The sequence below is a fragment of the Aplysia californica genome, unplaced genomic scaffold (genome assembly GCF_000002075.1).
Source record: "Aplysia californica isolate F4 #8 unplaced genomic scaffold, AplCal3.0 scaffold00389, whole genome shotgun sequence".
NCBI lineage: Eukaryota > Metazoa > Mollusca > Gastropoda > Aplysiida > Aplysiidae > Aplysia > Aplysia californica.
In genome coordinates, this window is record NW_004797659.1 from 536,110 (window position 1) to 557,621 (window position 21,512).

The following is a 21,512-nucleotide window of genomic DNA, read 5'->3' on the forward strand; positions in this document are numbered from 1 at the left end:
GCTCAATGAATTCAGTAGAAGACCTTTTCTTTCTTACATGTGCCTCATGATTGCTCATGTGTATGTATTTGTGCTTTGTGTTTTACAAATTATGGCTGCTCTTCTCGTATTCATTTATTTGATTATTCTACATGAGGGGTCATTTCCTTTTAAATAATGTATAGTTAAGGGGTTTGGTTTTAGTGGATTTTTTCAGATATACTGTGCTGATTATGTGACATTGCATGTTGTATGTTGGTCTGTTTTACTATATGTTGGAAGTCCTTTTTGTAACCAGAGCATTTATAGGAAATTCTCTATTGTCAAGAAATCATGACCGGGTTATTAGCTGTTAAAGTATGGTACCTTTGTGCAGTAAGCTTATCTACTTATAGACTGCTTAGTTTTAGTGTATGTAATCTTAATTCTACTTCCACGCTAGAAAACCACATAGAGTGTAACCAGAGCATTTATAGGAAATTCTCTATTGTCAAGAAATCATGACCGGGTTATTAGCTATTAAAGTATGGTACCTGTTTGCAGTAAGCTTTAGTTTTAGTGTATGTAATCTTAATCCTACTTCCATGCTAGAAGACCACATAGAGTATTTTAATTGACCCTACAACTTGAACTGTTTCTAGTTAGTTTTCTTTTGATAATATTCAAGTGCGCTGTTGTATAATTTTAAAAGCTATGCATGTGTCTATTATATGTGAATACAAAGTTTCAGAATGAAACAGTAACGTGCATTTGTCCCAACTCCGAATTATCCTCCTAAGTTTTCCTGTTCCTCTTAATCATTAATTCAAGTTACTGATTCTTTAAAAAGGCAAACTTGCAATTCCACTTAGAATATGTTGGCCTCTTTGTGCAGTGAAGTTAAAAATATGCATGTTTGGTGGGTGCTCTGGTGTGGTTTTCTTCTTCTTTCCTATCAAACATCTATTGTCTTTATCTCCCCTCCTTCTTTTTAGTGTTTGTTACTCTATTGTAACACCTCTAATCTTCGGCACTTATATGACCTTATTGTGTTGCAAGTGCCGTAAAGCACTTATTAAAACTTAGAAGTTAAAAATAATGTTCATTGTTTATTTTTATTTTATTTTTTTCTGTTTGCTTCTTAATTCGTTTAGTTTTTTTGGGTTATTTTTAAGTTGTTTTTTTTTAAAACCAGCATATTGTGCTCACTTTTGTTTTAAATTTTACGTTTTAGGCTTAAAAGAAACATTTTATTGCTTATGACCCCCCTCCTCTCTCTCTCTCTCTCTCTCTCTCTCTCTCTCTCTCTCTCTCTCTCTCTCTCTCTCTCTCTCTCTCTCTCTCTCTCTCTCTCTCTCTCTCTCTCTCTCACGCACGCGGGCTCTCTCTGTCCCCCACTCTCCCATCTCTCTCTCTCTCTCTTCCTGTCTGTCTGTCTGTCTGTCTGTCTGTCTGTCTGTCTGTCTCTCTCTCTCTCTCTCTCTCTCTCTCTCTCTCTCTCTCACTCTCTCTCTCTCTCTCTCTCTCTCTCTCCAATTGTACAAGTCACTGTTCTAACAACAGAATTGTCAACTTTCTAATTGGTTGGGGGGGGGGGTTTCATTGATCCTCTTTTTGTAATTTTTTAAGGTATAATTGATATGACATGACAATTTTCCTTCTTTTTTTTTTTCTTTCGTTCCAATTTTTATTTTATTTTTTTACATTTTGTTGGGGGTTTTTTTTTTGGGGGGGTGCCTCAGACTTAAAAGTACCATATTAGTGAAACAAATGAGTCTCTGAAAACTTTTTCACTCGCGTAAATGAAAAATCAAAGGGAGGCCCCATATTTTTCTTGGAACGTGGACGTAATGAAGTAAAAAATTCTAATTTTGTTTATTGAATTGGTATATGAAAAGGCTATTTCTTTTGGCACTCTCCTAAACGAATGTTACTGCTGTGTGTCATATTGTCCCCTTGTTTCTTCATTTTGCCTTCTTTTCTCTATGCGTGTGTGTGGTTTGCCTGTGGTCTGGTCTGGGTTGTCTTTTTTTTCTGTCAAATTATTATTTTTATCTCTCCTACTTTTTTTTCTTTGTATGTTTTCCTCTTGTAACGCCTCAAACCTCCGGCGCCTTTATGTCCATTTTGAATTTCAAGTGCTGTAAAATTCAAACTGCGACCAAAATGTGGGTGGTTGGTGGGTGCTCTGGTGTGGTTTGCTTCTTCTTTCCTTTGACACATCTCCGTCCTTATCTCCCCTTCTTCTTTTTTATGTTTGTTACTCTCTTGTGACACCTCTAATCTTCTGACACTCATATGACCTTATGCAGTTGCGAGTGTCGTAAAACCTCTACTAAAACTAAAACTAACTACGACCACAATCATTGTTTGCCCTGCAGGTCTGTAAGCAGTGACAGTTTGTCGCTATCACATCCTCGAGCCAGGAAGATGGGAGAGTTCCCTGTGGTGGCGCCTCAAAGTCTGCAACATTTCGGCAAATAGGATGAGGAAAGGACAAAGATAGGACAGCGAATAGGATGAGAAGAGGACAGCGAAAAAACGGGGAAAGGACTGCGATAGGACTGCAAAGAACAACGATAGGACCCGCTGAGAAAGAAAGTGAACAACGGCGATATTTTGACATTTGATGCTTACTTAGTAGTAATTTTCTTCTGCAGAAGTACCAATACAGAAGCCAATAATTCTTCTGGTGTGGTTTTAAATAACAGTGTTTTGACGGAATGACACACTAGAATAGATGAGTGGAACAGTTTGTTACGTTAAAGTAGCAGTGGGGGTGAAATCATCAAGTTTCAAGTTTCGGCTGTCGGTTGCAATTCTATGGTTTTTTTAAACTTTCGAAAATTTTAATATCGAATTAAACATTTTTTTCACTCAAATGATTTTCATTTTCAAATCGCAATGTCACTGCTTTCCCTTTGATGTAAGAATTTTGTTGGTCCGGTGAGCTTTTTATGTGTAATCGCAGCAAAATCCTGAGACTGTGTTTTGATATACTGGAGGTTGTGCATGCTTCTAGATATTAGGAATAGGAGAGTTTGACTTTCTGACTTGTGTGGAAATAAGATAGCCATCATGTACACAATAATAAGCATATAATTAGAGCTGTCATCGTGTGCCTGCTAACTTGAGTCGTATTTTAAAATTTTATTTTGCCTTTGTCTTGCAATGTAATCAATAATTATGTTGCACTTAGAAAGTGTGATCACGGGAATCGTTATTATTAATGTGAAGTCCACATTATCGTATCGTATAAGTCTGTTTGACGTTTACATGACCTACTTAGACAGGCTGCTCAATATCGACGTCGCTGTTACATGCAGTAATAGCTTACATTGTAGTGAAATGAGAATTAGAATTGAACTATTAAAATATCTGCTTTGATTTACGTAGGTACGTTCCTTTAGTTGCTAGCCAAGCACCATTATAATAACTGTGACTGTGTGTTACTATGTTTGTTGTTCTAGTAGTCCGCTTGTGTATGTGCAATACGTTCCAGGCTTGTGTATGTGCTGGGAACCTGTACGTTTATGCTCTCCGTCATAATCAAGTTGATATTTAAACAACGGTTGTATTACTTAATTTTTGTTTGCTGGTGTTTCAACTTTTTTTTCTTCATTGTGGTGGTATTTTAACATAATTTTTATTTTCTGTCATTTCGACTTATTTTAACCTAATTTCCATTTGTTGTTATTTTATCTGAATTTTTATTTGCTTTCAGCGTTATGACGGTTTAGTTTGTTTGCTTTAACTTTAACAGTTGTCTATATTTTTGTACCCATTGCTTTAAACAAATGTATAGTCATACGGGTCATATGCAATAAGCTTAGTTTTTGTTAGGAAATGAAAGATAAAAAAAAGAGGAGTCGTTATCTTTAGAACGCTTACTCAAAATCTTGGTTATTTGGAAACAAGGCTGAGGCAACCTCAAAAATACATTGGTTGATGATAGCTGGCTCTGTCTGTTTGGGTTTCGCTGGACAAAATGACCACAGATAATATCTGAATATGGGAATAGCACATCATATGTTGAAAAAGTTAAAGGTACTTTTTATATACCGAAGATCTGAGCTTACTGAAAATGATCCAATAATATTTTGGCGATAATGTTATCTTACTTCTTTTTTTTTTAATTCTTTTTTTTTTCTACATTGTGATTTTTGTAATAATAGACTACATTGTACCATTAGCATTGCTAGGTTTTGAGTGTAAGTTTGACATTGATAGATGTCTTTGCTTGAGTTGCTGTGAGATATTTGAAGAGTGTGGGCAGGTATTGTGGTCTTTGGTAATAATATGGTATATCTCATTTTTATCATCATCATTGGACCTCATGAATCTCAAAGAATCTCATGCTCAATTTATGTCATGTGAACGGTATACCTCACTCTATATCAGTTTAGTGCTTTTGTGCTGTCCAGTTGTGCTTTATTGATATGAATGGTTTTATTTTTCTTAACGGCATTTTTGTTACAAATTTGAACTTGGAGGATTTTATGGCCAGTAGTTTCGAAAGTCTTGCATGCAAGTGAATTCTGTGAGGGATATTTTTTCTTTTTCTTTAAAGAGGCAGCTCTTTAATTTTACCATACCTGGTGTTGATATGTTAAAATTTCACACCTGGGCTGTGTCAGTGCTGAGTGAACTGAACTTTTGATCCACGTAAAGTGACTTCATGCTAGCTTGTTTCTGGATTCCAGAGTCAATTTACGAAACTGAATGGGCTCACCCATGGTTTCATAATGTAATGGTTCCTAGTGTTATCAGACAGTTTGTCTTTTTATTATTTTTCTCTTGTTTATATTTCTATAGTTGTTAGAAATCCCATTTTGTACTTGTAAGTTGATGGTGATCAAAGCAAAGTACTTGGGTCTGGGTCTGTGGCAGTTAGGCTCTTTGCTGTAGCATACAGAAGACGTGAGTTCAATTTCTATGGAGGAAATCTTTTTATTGACCATTTCCGTCTGTTTGCTGGGATGTCGTATCCCACGCAGCCCAGGTTGATCCTGATAAGTTGGGTGGAAGCAACTGGCTTCTGAATCGTGTCAGTGGGGATGTAAAGCAAAGACTGAAAAGCAAAATAACAGACTTTAAGAACTTAAATTTTTCATGAGTCAAAAGACTGCCTCAAAAGAGTTGTTTCTTTCTTGTATTCCGTTATGGGATATGAGAGCTTCTGGACTGCTTTTTTTTTAGCTCATAAAGTAAAAACTTCATCTCCAATATAATATGTGGCATGTTATGTCCCCAGATTAGATGTCAGAAGTTTTTATGTTTATACCAGATTTGGCTAGTTTGCATGGAACACCACCGACATTACAGTTTCTTGCACCACGGCACGGAGGTCTTAATATCTCTTCATGCTCCTTTCTGTTCGTCAACCTGTCTTTCAAAATACTTTTATTTCACTGTTGTTTCTCAATGTGGTGCTTCTCTGTTTCTTGTGTGAGACGGCGAGAATGTTGAATGTACTGCTGCTGCTTGTTATACTGTTTCATCATTGTGCTTTGGAAATCTGCCTCCACTTTTTTTTTTTTTTTTTTTCACAATGTCAAGAGGCTAAACACTGTGATTATATGGTTTTTCTCTCCTTCTTGTGCCCTTTTTACGTACATGGCCACTTTATCTACATAGTACGTAGAAACTTCCCTTGCCTGACAGGCAGGCGTGTGCCATTTTCGAAGGTACCCTAAATATTTATACTGACTAGAGTGGCTCCAGTTTTAGGTAGAAATTAAGTTTGAATTTTGCTCGTGCGGGTGGCTCAAAAGGCCTACTTTTTTCTATTTTAGAACTACCAAGGGATCTGCCATGTGTGAAACTCTACCTGAGGCTTTCAAATTTTCCCGTCCTGTTCCGAGAAGACTATGTGCTAGTTCATGCCCATTCTAGTGTACTAGTGTACTAGGATCAAGGGGTGTAGAAAACATGAGGAAAATAACCTGACACTGGGAGGGGGGGGGGGATCGACCTCTAGACCTGTGGATTGACAGGCAAACACCATACATACATGTACCTGTTGCTGCCATGTCCCCAGTTTTGTCTTCAGTGCATCCTTTTTTAAATCTTTTTTTTTCTTCTATTTTCCAAAGTACTCTTTGAATTTGCAAATGATTGAGGTTTTTTGAGGTCATTTTCTTCACATGTCATCATACACTCGGTCTCTGTCTGGTTTAGACCACACTAAGTTCTCAATGTGGACATATAGTAAACTGACCAGGAAATTAATTTCACGATAAACTTTTCATTCTTAGGTCTAGTTCTTTAGATATTTTTCAATTTTTAGAGCATTCCAAACTGTTTTTTCCAAACGATATGTACATTGTTGGATTGTTGTGCTTTAAATTTGTCACCGAAAATGAAATTTTTGGCTGAAAAATAAGCTGATAGACAGTTTTTAGTTAATGTTAATGTAATTATGAGTCAGAGTTTGAAAACCGGTTTGCAGTCAGTGATAGACTTTTGGGGTATGCATTTATGAAAATACCTGCCAGTACGTCCGAGGAAAGAGAGTAGTATGGTTTGCACAAATTGAGAAGTAACCGATTGCTCTCATATGATCAAATATTGAGTTTTAAATGATACTATGTTGTAGTTTTCTCAGTTGAGTATTGTAGAGAGACTGAAAGTACTGAAAGTGTTGGACTTGTCTGGTTTTTTAAGATTGGGGTAAAAAATAATGGGGGGGTTCCCAAACTTTGATGTCAATTTTCTTATTTTTTTACCCTTTTGTATGAACAAATACTAAAATCTGCAATTTGTTTGATTAAGTTCTGATTATGTTAGATTAATGGACTGTTATTTTTTGCTCAAGAACTTTTCTAGATTTTGTGCAAAGAAGTAGTCCGGATATAAAGGGAGGTTTTCCATGCTTCAACATATGCATTTGTTCCTGAGGTGCTGAGGAGAGCGTCTTCCCGATTCATTTACTCTTTGTGTCCTTTGTTGTAACTGTTTCCCATTTGTTTTATTTTGTTCCTGAAAATTTTGGTTGCAATAAATATCTATGTCCTATTGGAGATTTCCGTAAATCCATTTTACCACCATTCAAGTTTGTACTTTGAAAGAAAACATCGCAGTAGATTTGGCTTCTGCTCTGCTTATACTTATATATGCCATCTTAGATTTTTGTTTGCCTGTTTTCTTTAGTGCTATATATGTCATGTGTCCATGCACAAAATTATCTCTTAAATATCGTGGTTCTGTCTTTGAGTGGGATCCTCCCACCTATTGTACTCACGTTTTGTCAGTTGTGCTATTTTTTTATATCTCTATCTATGGCTTCTGATATTTCATATTTGCCCTGTAAGATTTTGTAAATCATTGTTCTGTTAGACAAAACATATTCATTTGGCATTTTTGGACTGCAAAATTTGCTAATAATAACAAGCATTTTTTTTCTTCCAATTTAAATTAACAGACAATTAATAGACAGTAAAAAAAAAATTACTGTGTACTTGTGTTTCTGATTAGTGTGCAGTGAAAGAATTCAAAAGTCGATCTTGTTCTCATGAGCCTGTTATTTTCCACTGTCAGTCTGTGTGTATCACACTGTGGTATTCCATTGGCTCATACTCATGTCTAAAGTAGCTGTTTGCTCAGAAAAGTTTGATCACCTACTCCCAACTTTGACAGATAGGAACTCGGTTGTGTGTGTCACTAGCCAAGGGTCTCAAAGTACAACTTGTATAGTTTTCAACTTTTTCCTTTTTGAGCAAAATACCCAATCAGATTTGATAATAAATTTGCTCTAGATTTCAGCTTTTCTTTTCAGGCACTAAATCATGGTTACATGAAAGTATTGAAAGCCAGAAACAGTTTGTTGTTTTCAGAAAATAACTGTTTTGTTCTTTGACTTCAGATCACAATTTTAGTAAAATTACATAAAGGCAAGGAGATTTCTGAGGAAACTTAGAGTTGCAGAATTAATACAAAATTTCTAAACAGCGTGGCAAACCACTAGAATGAACTAATTTTGCTAACTTTTGCAATTTGGCCAAAATGAACTGTCTCAGATCTGACTTTCCATTATAACAATGTGTCTGTTGTACTGACATTCCTTGGACTGACAGGTCTATTGATGGAAGAACTTTGACCTTACAGCCCTAATCAATAAGTCTTGACCTGAACTGTGCACTTTTTGTGTAGACTCAAGTCGAATTCCTTGTGCTGCTTGCATTTATTTGTGTGGACTTCTGCGTGTGGTTGTACTACACTCGCTTGTTTGTGCGCATGCTTAGTTTGAAATGATCCAGTCACAAATCCTCTACTACAATTATTTACTCCTCATGAAGTTAATGGACAGTTTTGCCATGTTGTGTCTTTGCCATGTAGGACCTTTGACTTCTAATTCTATTTTTACATATATTATAATAATAATGTATCTTTGCTTGGTACTTGTAGTTTTGTTGTCTATGCTGCCATTTTACTTTGCTTCTATACTCAAGAGGTCACCGAAATGTAAAATAACCATAATAATATTATAAGCCCATATCGACTATCATTGTAGCCTATCTCTTTTTGGGGATTGCATTTATTCTTATGATTTGTTTTTCTTTGTTACTGCTGTTTTTCTGCATGCTGTGAATTTCGTAGGAAAGTTTGTGTGGTGGTAGTGGCGAGTGTTGATTTTCCCCTATCTCCTCACAGCTTACTAGTAATACTAGTCTGATCTCAGGACAACATGACAGGTTTCCCGCTGTGCACTATAAATGTTGTCTACTTCCTGTTTGAGATGACTTTGCGTTTTAAAAATTTTTTGTTATTTGTTCACTTTTTGTATGTCACTATGATAACTGGCTGTTTTCTTTTGACTTTGTGAGTGTATGCTCTCATGGAAAGTGTGTGGTTGAAATGGGCCTTTTTGTAGGTTCTACTTCTTTACTTTCCCTTTGTTTTTTCTGAGTCTGTCTGTCTGTCTGTCTGTCTGTCTGTCTGTCTGACTGACTTTTGTGACTGCTAATTTCATTTTCTGTGTGTTTGTGCTTGGTACGTCTAGAGTCGTCAGTGTTTATATTTCATATCATGCTGGACTGGGGTGTTGATGACACTGGTTCAAGTTCTCAAAGGGGTGTACTTGGGCTGCGTGGAGGGAGAGGGTGGGGGTATTGAAGCTCCATGGCTATTTTGTGTATAGTCATCAGTACAGGTTAAATTTGGAGGTCAATTCTCTTAAACAGTCTCACAGTGCTTAACACTTTGCCGCCTTATTTTGGGGAAAATCCAAAGGAACTGGGTGTTAACCATCGCGAGTCAGCGAGATGAGATGGCAAAGTGTTAAAAGGGTTTTTTGTAAGTTTTCACATCAGAGATTTTTGTGGATGCTCATTGCTCTAAGTGCAAAAATGAGAGAACAAAATAAGATGAAATCATCATCGGTTTTTAGGGTGTGGCCACATTACAAGCGAGAGATGAAACAAGCGATGAGAGATAAACTTTGGGGTGGCCATACTATGAGCTGCTTTTTTTAAGTTGGAAGTAACTGGTAAGCTAGCGGGAAACAACTGAGGTGAAAACTGGTGAGTTGACTGGCCTGTGGGTCAGAAACACAATTCAAGAGATGGGGTGAGTAATTTTCGAGATTCATGTGAACACATGGAAACGTCTAAACAGCAAGGGGATGAAATCTACAAACATCAAAATGTGGGGACAGGGTAGTGGCGCTGTCGCAAAATGAGCCAAGCCGAGCAGGAGGCGAGAAGAAACTTAGCAAAGTATAGTCTCGCTCAGTGCTAAGGACACTCGTGTGGGAACCGCTCATGGTATGGCCATTTGAACAGAAATATCTCTTATATATCCTCTGATTCTTGCTCTCTCGCTTGTAATGTGGCCTCACCCTCGGCATGATGTAGTTGGTCGGAGCGCTACTATCACTTGGCATGGTGGAGCTGAAAAAAAGGATCAACTCATGCAAAGTTCAACTTAACCATGGGATCTGTGAAGAGGAGGTATTGGGACCTGAGAAAAATATGATTAACTTAACTGAAGATCAACTCAAGCAAGCTCAACACAGGAGAAGTACATCCCATTCAGCCTAGGTAGACACAGACAAGCTGAGTCCAAACAGCCTGCCTGCTAAGCAATGTAAATTCTGTCAGTGGGGGCGTCTACAATGAACTGCCACTGATTCCAACTACCATGACTGCCGTACGCTGACAAGACGCCCTTTTTTCATTTAAAAAATGTGTTATTGCTTAATGAATAGCCAGATCAGTTACCCTTCTTTAGGGAAACCATCAGTGAAACTGTGACTAGTTTTTAAAATAAATTTGCTTTCAAATTTTGGAAGATTGCCCTTTGTAAATGGTTACACTGACAAACGCCTTTTTATCTTGAAACTGCTGTGAATAAGAAAAAGGCGTTTTGTCAGCGTGCAGCAGATAAATTCTTATGTAAGAAAGAAACGCAGACTTGAGAAAACAGTCAAAGCAAATTATATCCACCAAAAAGATGGAACAACACCCAAACAAATCACAGCGAAAAAGTCAACAAATATTCTAGTATATTAATTCTTGATATATTATTTTAATTACCCTTTTTGCAAGTTCTGTTCCCCTGACCATGATCTTTGCAATTCTTTGATCACAAAATCAACATACTAGAAGATAACATGTATAATAAAGTTATAGAAAGATTTTTTTAAAAATGGAGAGCTCAAAGAATCCAACTGGGACGAAAACAAAGAGTTTCAAAAGAAAAAAAAGAAAGAAAAGAAAAAAAAAGAAAGAAAAGAAAGACAGACAGACCAATGCCAATAAACAATGACATAAAGAAATCGATATATTGTGGAGTCCACTAAAATCAAAAGCTGCAGGACCCCTGGGTTTTCTTCAATTTAGTTCGCACGATTTTTCAGTATAGAGAGGTTGCTCGAATAGAAGCAAAAAAATCGGGGATTTTTTTTCTTTCGATTTACTGTCGTTTTGAGATTAAGAGAGTTCAATTCTGAACTTTTGCCCGACTCCCTTGTACATATATGCACTTGTAAATATAGTCATAATGCCTGAGGTTGGGCGAAAGGGAAAAGAAGGGGGAAGGAAGCAGCATCATGTAGTACATGTATTATACCTGAGTTTGAGCAAAATAACATGAGCGTTTTGTGCACACCAGTGTTGCCGTATTTTCCCGACTAAAACAAAAAGAGGTTCCTCTTAGCTAAACATTAGCCTGTGATCCCTATCTGTGGCTTCCTCCGTCAGTTAACTCTTTATCTCCGAGGGGAGTAAACCCACTACGCCGGGGCCCTTTTTTGGTGCTAAATCTAAAAATGACAAAAACATCATTAAATCGAAACTAGCAAACCTATTTTGACAGTTTTTCATCTAATGAATGAACTTCCCGTATAAGAGACCTGTTTTCGGAAATTTTGCCGAAAAGTAATTTGATGTCGAAGTCGTCGTAAAGGAATGTGCCTAAACCGCTGTCGGCAGCTCACCGGCACAGTGGTTCCGACCGCGAGCCACTGGGAGCGGCTAGCCGGAGATAAAGAGTTAAAGTGTACAAATTACAGTTCACAAAGAGCCTTCGTTATATCACAATGGCATACTTTCAAAGGAAAAGACAAGGATAATGGCAAGTGCAAGTCATAAAAGAAAAATAAACATCTTCAAAGCCTTTAGAAAAACAATCACACTTACATTACACATTCATACACAAATAAAATTACTGCGGAATCCCTCATGTAGGCCCGTCAGGTAGATAGTAGGAAGGCCCTACTAGAAGAAACATAATTATACTTTAAAAAATTGTTGGCATTTTTTTAATGAGGCTAAAAAAGTCACTCTTCACTAAAAAATTTTAGTAACATACATGTACAGAAATCATTTTAACAAGTCTACCATTGAACATCATCACGAGATGTGGTTTTCTAAAAACATTTGCACATAATCTTGTGAAGAGAAAACATTATGAAAGCACGTGGAGTCTGTACAAACAACTCTCTTTAAAGTTGAAATAAAAGCACAAAAAACACAACATTTGAACAGGGCCCAGCTGTCAGTCCAATTACAAAAAACAACCAAAATCACACACATTTCTTCATTCCTATTTTTATAAATGCATGTAATGTTAAAGAACTCACTGAACCCTGGTCCTGAGGGTATCAGGGCGGAAATTTCAGTTTTAGTTTTAGTAGAGGTTTTACAGCGTTCGCAACTGCATAAGGTCATATGAGCGCCAAGGGGTGGATGTCGACAGAGAAGTCCTTACTTACTCTGCTCACCTCTCTACCTTCAACAGCACACAGTCTGCTTCGACTATCAAGGCACCGCTGAAATAGCGGGTCACAAGAATGTGACAAACATTAGAGGGAAAATGACAATAGTTAAGATTAGGAAAGAAAAAGCAGCAGTTCCCTTTGCAGTTCAGGCAGTTATGAGTTTGACATTGATGAATCGGCCAGTATACAATTCTACTGTGCATAGGAACAGGTTAATGTCCCCCCTTTGGGAATGGCCTAAAGATACTCCTGTCAGCAGCACTGCCCCAGGGGTGGTGGAAATCTCAGAGTAGGAAACAGATCCTGATCATTATTGTGATCTGATTTGATCATTTTTCTTGGTGCTTCATGGTGTGACTACAATACCAGCATACCACTACAGACATTTTTTAATATCCAGATCAATAACTTGTCTACTCACATTCATAAAACTGCTGCATCGAGCCAATTCCTGCATGACAATGGCATAGGTGGCTTAGTTAGTGGTTAGGCTATCAGACTCGTAATCGTAATCATGAGGTTGCGGATTCAGGGGTTCGACCCACGGGCCCGACGTTGCGTCCTTGAGAAGGGCACTTTACACGAATTTCCACACCACTGCAAGCATACACAGCGGGTGAAGCGAGAGAGGGCTGCGGTGTTTCTGTAGACTTCGATCTAGCCCTAAGCCTAGCTACACGCACGCGTAATGTGTCATGTGCAGGCCTGCCACATGGCCAAAACCCCTGTTCATAGGTACTTGTGGCAAGGGAAACAACCTATGAATAAATACAGCTGGATTAGTCAACAAATGCTTACTTCCCTTGCATTTTTTAATTAAACAGTGATTTGATATAACAGGACTTTTTCTCTGGTCCCACCATCCTTGTTATATCAGGTTTCCACTTTACAAGTTTGTTCATTTAAAAGAGCAAACACCATTTTTAGTCCTTCTGAATATGGGGCATGCAATAAGACTGTGGTGTGGTGGCAAGGCGCTATACTATCCCATGCTGAAAATGTGAGTTCAATTCCCATACAAGAAAAATTTCTATTGAGTACAGTGCAGCCTCTCTTTATCGATCTTCGACATAACGATATCCTCTGTATAGCGACATGGTGCCCAGGCCCCAATTTTTCCATATATATATATATACCATAAAAAATATTTTTGGTTGCCTCTTTATAACGACAGCCCTCTATAACGACATTTTTTCTGGTCTCAACGATGTCGTTATAGAGAGGCTACACTGTATGTCTAAGTTTTTCTGCAAGACGCTGTATCTCTCTCAGCCCGCTACATTGGATCATCACCTGTTCCACTGCACAGCCCTAAATGACATCAGAGCTACCCTTCTCCCTCCGAGACCTAACATTGACAACACACTCTATGGAACTTTACAGCAACTGCAGCAAACCTGCACTTATCACTACATGGCATTGGACAGAAGGGCGAGAGCCCAGCTGTTGCTGGATCGATAACAACAACAACAACTCTCCGCCCAGACTGGCCTTCCAGGCAGTGTAAACCTAGCAGTAGAACCGAGGGAGCTCAGGCGTATGAGTCCTACATTAAGTCTCCAAGGGTTATAGGGCTTAAAGTAGTTAATACTGAGAAAAGTCTCAACTCCTTTTATCTTTACTAGTTCACTTTTATGATCATTTTTTTTTTAAAGCTAGGCTGATGGTCCCCTTTAATAACCAGGGTTCGGTGAAATAAAAAATAAATAAATGACATTTTCTTTCATAACAAGATGACTAAATGGTATGGCCCATCAGTCATAGTAATTGGAAGAACACAACATTCAACACTGATGTCCGCTCAGTGCACGAAGTGAGTATCTCTAGAACTTTGAAGATAAGCACTTTGAGCAATCAACCCTCAATCTGCTAAAATGTCTTTGAGTGCTACAACTTCGCCTTGACTTGACCTTTGCTTGCTGACCCCAAAGTTGACCTCTGTTGCTCTGCCAGATCTTTCTCCCATGTGTACTCCGGCATGTTCTGGTGTTCTGCACAAAAACAAAATATACAGCAAATGCATAACATCATAATGGATAGATAGATATGTATGTGATTTCTCGCATAAATCAAATACAGTGGAATCCTGTTATAACAAGAGGGAGGGGACCGGTGCGAAACATCCGTTATAGCAGGATTCTCGTTTTAAGGGATCCAGTAATAAATTCAAGGGAAATAGTGCAGTAGGTTGTCTGTTCGTTTTTTTGTGTAATCTCTCCTAATGATGATTTGGTTCGACATGATCTCTAGGTGTTACTTGATCAAAAATCGAATAAGGTTTCTTTCTCTAGCACTAGCAATGTTGACAGCTCAGCGTTGGCGATCAGAAATAAAGTTCTCTTGGCTAACTCGTCCGCTGTGTTGTCCCCCACCCCACCACACCCTGTGGTGTGTCCTGTCTCCTTAGGCACGTCACACATTCGCTCCATCCATCCCATCATAGTCACATCGTTGTGACCCCACATCGGAGAAGTGAGAGGCACGGCAGGCCTAGAAAGTCTAGACTAGGCTGGCCTATCACACGATGCGGTCTGCTTGTTTGTGTATACCGCATCCTAATCCTCCCAACTCATTCGCTCAGCCTTCATTGTGGGCACACATGGGCTCTCCCATTCTTTTTTCGCAAGATCACCAACAGCTGGCGAGGTTTTACAGGAATAAATGGCCTATGCACTGTGCACAGCACTAGCAATATTCCACTATAACCGACTCGAATGTTTGTCTGATTGCGTTATAGCAGCATTTTATTTACAAAGATAAAGAAGGAAAAAAATGGGGTTTTAGAATTGTGCCTTTATAGCAGACTTCTCGTTATTTCAGGACTCGTTATAAGTGGATTCCACTGCAAAAATAGGCAAATGGTTTGAGAATTATTCAGGTGGTAGATAAATCCTCTTAACAAAATGCATAATTACAAACCACAAACAAATAAGACCAAAGAGAATAACAAAAATAAAGAAGAAATCAATAGCTTTTGGGAGTGAATTCCCCATGAACTAAGTTAATGATAAAAAATATTTAAAATGTACATGCATAGATTCGGTAAAAAAAACAGACAAGGGTCAGTAAATAATAACAATAGTCAAGAAGAATGTCATTCAAAAAGCCACAAAATTCAGAAAGAAGTTACTTTGGCACTGTAAGGAAACAGTAGGCCCTATTGTCTAAAATTTGAAAGTTTGATATTCAAATTTAAAAATAATAAGATGCTCATTGTGCACAAATTATAGTAAAAAGTTTCTCTGACTGAATTTCACTTCTTCCAGAAACATTGCTCCAACAAAAAATCTTCAGCTTCCCACAAAAACCCTCAAACCATTTCAAGAAACAAACACATTGGCTGACCACACATAATATGTGTCACGACATGGTGGAATCAGGCGCACGTCAACTTTTAGGCATGTGGAGCTTATTGGTATCATATAAAAGCTTCTTCATTTGTCTTGCTTTCAATTTAAAAAGTAAGCTACTCATCTGGCTTGATTAGAAGGAGAGAATTTGAGATTGAAGGAGACGGGGTCGCCTGATTTCAGAGGCGAAATTAGTGAGAAAATTGTCGTCAAAGCTTGTCGACGTCCATAACTGGAGAGTGATAAGAAACTGAAAATTTACTCTTTTCTTGCCGTTTTTCCGATAAAATCCACACATATGTGTGTTTTTAAGTAGACATAAAAAGTTCTGAGCCAAAAAGCTGAAGTGAGCTAGAAATGGTCAATTGGGAGGAAAAATGCCGGCTTCTTTATTTTCATTATTTTGACGAGCGCCTGATTTCACCACGATGCCTCACATATATGTATGTGTGTGCCTGGAGAGAAGTCCCAGTTGTCGGAAATGTTGGATATTGGTCTAAGGGTATATTCTTATAGTTATAGCAAATGCAATGCTGAACACGCTGATTTTTTAATTTGTCAAATATCATGGGAAGTTTTAAAGATATGCCAAATTTTGTAACGCAGGGAGTAAAAACAAAGTTTGAAGAAAAATCAAATTTCTAATATAGGCCTATTTGTAACCATTGGTTAAGAACAACATTTGCAAAACTAATTTATAATAAAAATACTTTGACTTTAAATAATAAAAAATCCTTTCAGCATAATGTTAAATATGTGTTCTACGAAGGAACTAAGTTTTTGACCTAATACGACTTTTTTGGGCCTTTTCACCCTGTTGTTAAAAAATATAGCTTTGCCGACAACTGGGTCCTTTTACCAGGCATGCACACACACATATGTGTTATGACACTGTGTAATCATGCACTCGTCAATTTTTGGGCATACAGAGTTATTGGTATCAACTGAAAGCGTATTAATTTTTTTGCTTTCAATGAAAAAAAATATGCATCTCTACATTGAATAGAAGTCCAGATATTTGTGATTGAAGGAGGTAAGGTTGCTTGATTTCAGTGATGAAATTAGCCAGAAAATAGCAGCCAAAGTTTGGCAACTCCAATAGATAAAAAATCCTGGAAAAAAGAAAAATAACATATATTTTGTGACTTTAATCAAAGTTTTTCAATAAAATTCATACGGAAATATGTTTTTGTACGGACATAAAAGGGTTTGAGCCAAAAAACAAAAATTCAGTAAAAATTGTCTAACTGGAGGAAAAATGTCTGTTTCTCCAATTTCTTTATTTTGACGAGTGCCTGCTTTCACCACGATACCTCGCATATATATATCATATATGCACAAACATACCTGGGACCCGGAACGATGGTTGCATGTAGAGACTGTGGGCGGCGTCCACGGGAACTGCCACGCCAGACACAAAACTGGCGCTGGGAGACAGGAGGAAGCACACCACAGTGGAAACCTGTGGGAACAGTTTACTTTTAGTTTTAGTAAGAGTATTACGGCATTTGCAACACGATAAGGTCATATAAGTGCTGAAGATTAGAGATGTTACGAGAGAGTAACAAACAAGAAAAAGAAGGAGGAGAGATTAGGATGATAGATATTGATACGAAGGAAGGAGAAAACCAAACCAGAGCACCCACAAACCACCAACAACCTGTGGGGAAAAAATTAACGCACACTTAGGGAAAAAGAGTGACTATAAGCACAACAGGCAGAAACAATATATGTCACGACGCGGTGGAATCAGGCGCTTGTCCATTTTTGTTCATGTGAAGTTATACCAATAATATCATCTTAAAACTTGTTCGTTTGCCTTCCTTTTTGGTGAAAAAAATTACCATCTATGTTGAAAAGAAGTCGAAATATTTACAATTGAAGGAGGTGGGGGTCGCCTGGTTTCAGGGGTAAAATTAGTGAGAAAATGACCGCCAAAGATTAGTTATTTCCTTGATAGAGAGTCTGTAGAAACTGAAAATTAACGTTTTGTATGCCTTTAATCAATGCTTTTTAGTAAAATTCACACAGAAATGTGTTCTTAAACGGGCAAGAAAGAAAGTGGTAATCCAAAAAAATGGATAAATATTCACAAACCTGTGGAAAAATGACAGTTTCTTCACTTTGATTATTTTGACGAGCACCTGATTTCCCCACACTGCCTCACGTATGACAAAGTGTTGCACTGAGCAGTCTATATCAACATCTCAGAAGAGAAGTACATCATGAACAAGTAGTCTCATCAGATTTTAAAAAAAAATTAAATAGAAGTTTATAATTGGTCTTAAGGTGCTCAACATCGGGTACAGAGACAGGCAGAGTGTGTTGGGAGAATGAAAAAGTTTAGTTGCAACACAATAAGGTCATATTAGTGCCGAAGATTAGAGGTGTTACAAGAGAGAAACAAACACAAAAAAGAAGGAGGGGAGATAAAGCGGATATCTGTTTAATAGGAAAGAAGAAGCAAACCACACCACAGCACCTGCCAACGACCCACAAGAATGAGAAAGAAGGCTTAAAGACTTGTTTTTATGGTATCTTTGCTTTTGAAAAAAGAAGACAGGGTGGAAATGCACTATACAGAATGATGCTATCCATTCGTATTATTTTTTTTGGAGAAAGAGGGAGAGAGAATAATAGACAGACAGACAGACAGATTGACAAACAGACAGATTGACAAACAGACAGACAGACAGACAGACAGACAGACAGACAGACAGACAGACAGACAGACAGGCAGGCAGGCAGGCAGGCAGGCAGGCAGGCAGGCAGGCAGGCAGACAGACAGACAGTGAGAGAGAGAGAGAGAGAGAGAGAGAGAGAGAGAGAGAGAGAGAGAGAGAGAGAGAGAGATCAACCGACATAAAAAGAAAAGATCTATCTATACAACTTCCATCATGACATATTTATGCGGACATTGCTCAGTGAGAGGGAGAAATACAGAGGGAGACATGTAAAATTTACATGGTAATCCACACCAGTAAAGATAAAAGAGCACAGCAGTTGTTATTGATCCACGGGTCATTAAGCATAAGCCTGTGTGCATGACCGGTCACAGTAATACACTACTAACTTGACTCTTATTCATGAGCCATCAGTATGAATAAGTAAACAGCAAGAGAGAAAAGGAAAATAAATCTTTATTGACCCCGGCCAGCAGAAACATGATTACAATCACAGATACCAGGATATATAATGTCAAATAATGCCATGCTACTGCAAGTGGCTAGGGGCTCTCTTGGTCTTCAAACCAAGAAGCATGAAATAATAACTATTAAATACTGCCAATGTCATTTTTAAAATAAATAGCCTACCAGGAACTGTAGATTTTTTCACGGATTAGAGGACAAAGTAAATTATATATTATAGAAGTCAAATCTAAATGATTAATGTTGAATAATGTTCTTTGCTTCAGAAGTACAGGTCACATCAAGTGGAAAAAGTTTAAATTTTAGACAGTAAAAGTTTTAAAACGCTTGCAATGCAAAATTCACAAATAGCTCATATAAGTTTCAAAGATTAAAAGTGTTAATAGAGGGTAGCATGCTAAGACAAGAAGGAGGAGAGATCAGGATAACAGATGTTTGAATAGGAAAGAAGGGACACACTACACCAGAGCGCCCACCAACCACCCACTGTAAAAAAAGGAGTAAAAATCAGCCAACACACCAGGAGGCAGTTTTCAATCTTTAAAGTTTGGCCAACATTCACCAGTTGTGTGGTTTATCATGTCATCTTTATCATAATCAAACCTCACATATAAAAAAAAAACTTCCCAAAACCCCCCACGAAATTACGAGTCTAACACCCCCCTCCCTTCCCCCTCCCCACCACCACCACCGACCTCCTCCACAGTGCCCAGCCGTTGTGCTGGAACCTGCAGCCTCACGGCCTCAAAGATGTCAGCACTGCCGTAGTTTGCGGCGGCCGTCTCAGAGTAGATGGAGCTGCCCTGAGGAAGACAGTTTTTTTTTTAGTTTTAGTAAGAGTTTACGGCACTTGCAACACAATAAGGTCATATAAGTGCCGAAGATTAGAGGTGTTACAAGAGAGTAACAAACACAAAAAAAGAAGGAGAGGAGATAAAGACAATAGACAGATACGAACCAAAGTTTGTTCACTGTTTATGTGTACGTTCCTTTACACTTCCTAAAACAACATATAAAAGAAATGTTTAAAGAACAAAGCCCCCTCTACATTATATGACGAGAAAACAACCTTGAACTTTCCTGAAAGGACCAAATCCTGACAGTGAAAGCTACTACATCTATAAAGAAAAATGAAAATATTTGATAAAAATTGTCCATGGTAGAACTGAAATTATATCATTTGTGATAAGGCAAACAGATGAGAATCTGACAATTACAATAATTGACCATTACTCTTTGATTAATAAGTCACCCGAAAGCATACAAGTCACGATGCAGTGGAATCAGGCCCTCGTCAATTTTGGGGCATATGGCGGTACTGGTTTATTTGTCTTGCTTTCGTTTGTTTTTTAAAATACCCATCTATCTTGAATAGAAGTCAAGATAATGCAATTGAAGAAGGTGGGGGTCACCTGGCTTCAGCTGTAAAATTAGCAAGAAAATGGCCTTCAAAGTTTCTCTCCTAAGAATTTCTCAGTAAAATCTACACAGAAATGTGTTTTTAAACGGATACTATTAATAAAAAAATTAGAGAGCCAAAAAACAAAAAATTCGAAAAAAATAGTCCAGTTATAAAGCAAATGGATATGTATCAAGCAAAATTTTAAAAAATAACAAATCAGAGTGAAATCGAGGAAAATTAAAATCCAACAACTTTAGAGTATCCTCAGCCAACGCCTTGTGTCAAAAGTGCCAACGGTTGGTGTAAAAATGTCAACCCAAGAGTTAACTACAAGTGCCAAAAGTGTCAACCACAAAAGTCAACTACAAGTCTCCAAAAAGTCAACCCAAAGAGACAACTAACAGTGTTAAAAGTGTCAACTGATAGTGTCAAAAGTGTCAACTGATAGTGTCAAAAGTGTCAACCCCTGAGGCTAGCGCCATACCCAAAGATCTAGCTCCACCATCTTCCCAGCGTCTGAGTCTCCACAACTTACCGGTGCCACGCTGTTGACCCTGACCCCATTGCTGATCCACTCCAAGGCCAGCGACTTGGTCAAGTTGTCCACTCCTGCCCGCGCAGCGCCAGAGTGACTATAGACCATACACACAAAGAGAAAAAGTTTCTTTTCTTTCAAATGCAAGAGTTTTTTACGCAACACTGCCCCCCCCCCCCCTTACCAGTGATACAATTTAGATTATCTAAGAGACGGGTTTCAACCTTACCTTTCAGAGTCCACCTAGGTTGAGAGAGACACATCACGGTCATCCCAGAAGGAAAATCGAGACAATCGATAAAAATTCCTCCCACACGGGAATCATTGATTGATTAATTGATTGAGAACATGTTTTATAGCGCTATCGACTCCGCTTGATTGATTGAGTACATGTTTTATAGCACTATCGACTCCGCTTGATTGATTGAGTACATGTTTTATGGCACTATCGACTCCGCTTGATTGATTGAGTACATGTTTTATAGCACTATCGACTCCGCTTGATTTGTTGAGTACGTGTTTTATGGCACTATCGACACAGACACAGGAAGCATACTTGGATGTTCTGTGTGCGACGGCAAAGCACCTAACTATTGTCGGGTATGCAAATCAAATATATAATATAATATTATGGCACAAAGTTAACGAAACCGCAAAACTATAGTCAGAAATTACATGGGGGCGGGGGAGGAAAGAAATATAACCTCTAAAAAAAACTTGTATAACATAAAATATGTCCCCTTCTCAGAGTCATAATATAAATAATATATATAATTATGACACTGACCCTAAATACATGTAGCTCTTAAGTTTTCAGAGGTATAGTTTTTTGTGAGGATTTAGAGACATTTTTAAAAATATGTGAACTCATATCTCTCTCGCTCCCTCCTCCCCTCCC

General features: G+C 38.0%; 2 protein-coding genes across 2 annotated transcripts in view; one reads left to right on the top strand and one right to left on the bottom strand.

Moving 5' to 3' along the window:
* The window catches only part of LOC101853802 (transmembrane protein 245), a gene marked incomplete in the record, with an annotated part of 36,032 nt that extends 27,340 nt beyond the window's left edge, over positions 1–8,692 (top strand). Inside the window, 1 exon segment of the mRNA XM_013085602.2 lies at positions 2,340–8,692. Coding sequence (XP_012941056.2) covers positions 2,340–2,442 — 103 coding nt within the window.
* A 5,139-nt stretch (positions 8,693–13,831) lies between these two features.
* Positions 13,832–21,512, bottom strand: part of LOC101854031 (peroxisomal trans-2-enoyl-CoA reductase) — a gene marked incomplete in the record, with an annotated part of 14,276 nt that continues 6,595 nt past the window's right edge. Inside the window, 4 exon segments of the mRNA XM_013085588.2 lie at positions 13,832–14,169; positions 16,876–16,990; positions 19,373–19,480; positions 20,615–20,711. Of these exon segments, the coding sequence (XP_012941042.1) occupies positions 14,066–14,169; positions 16,876–16,990; positions 19,373–19,480; positions 20,615–20,711 (424 nt within the window).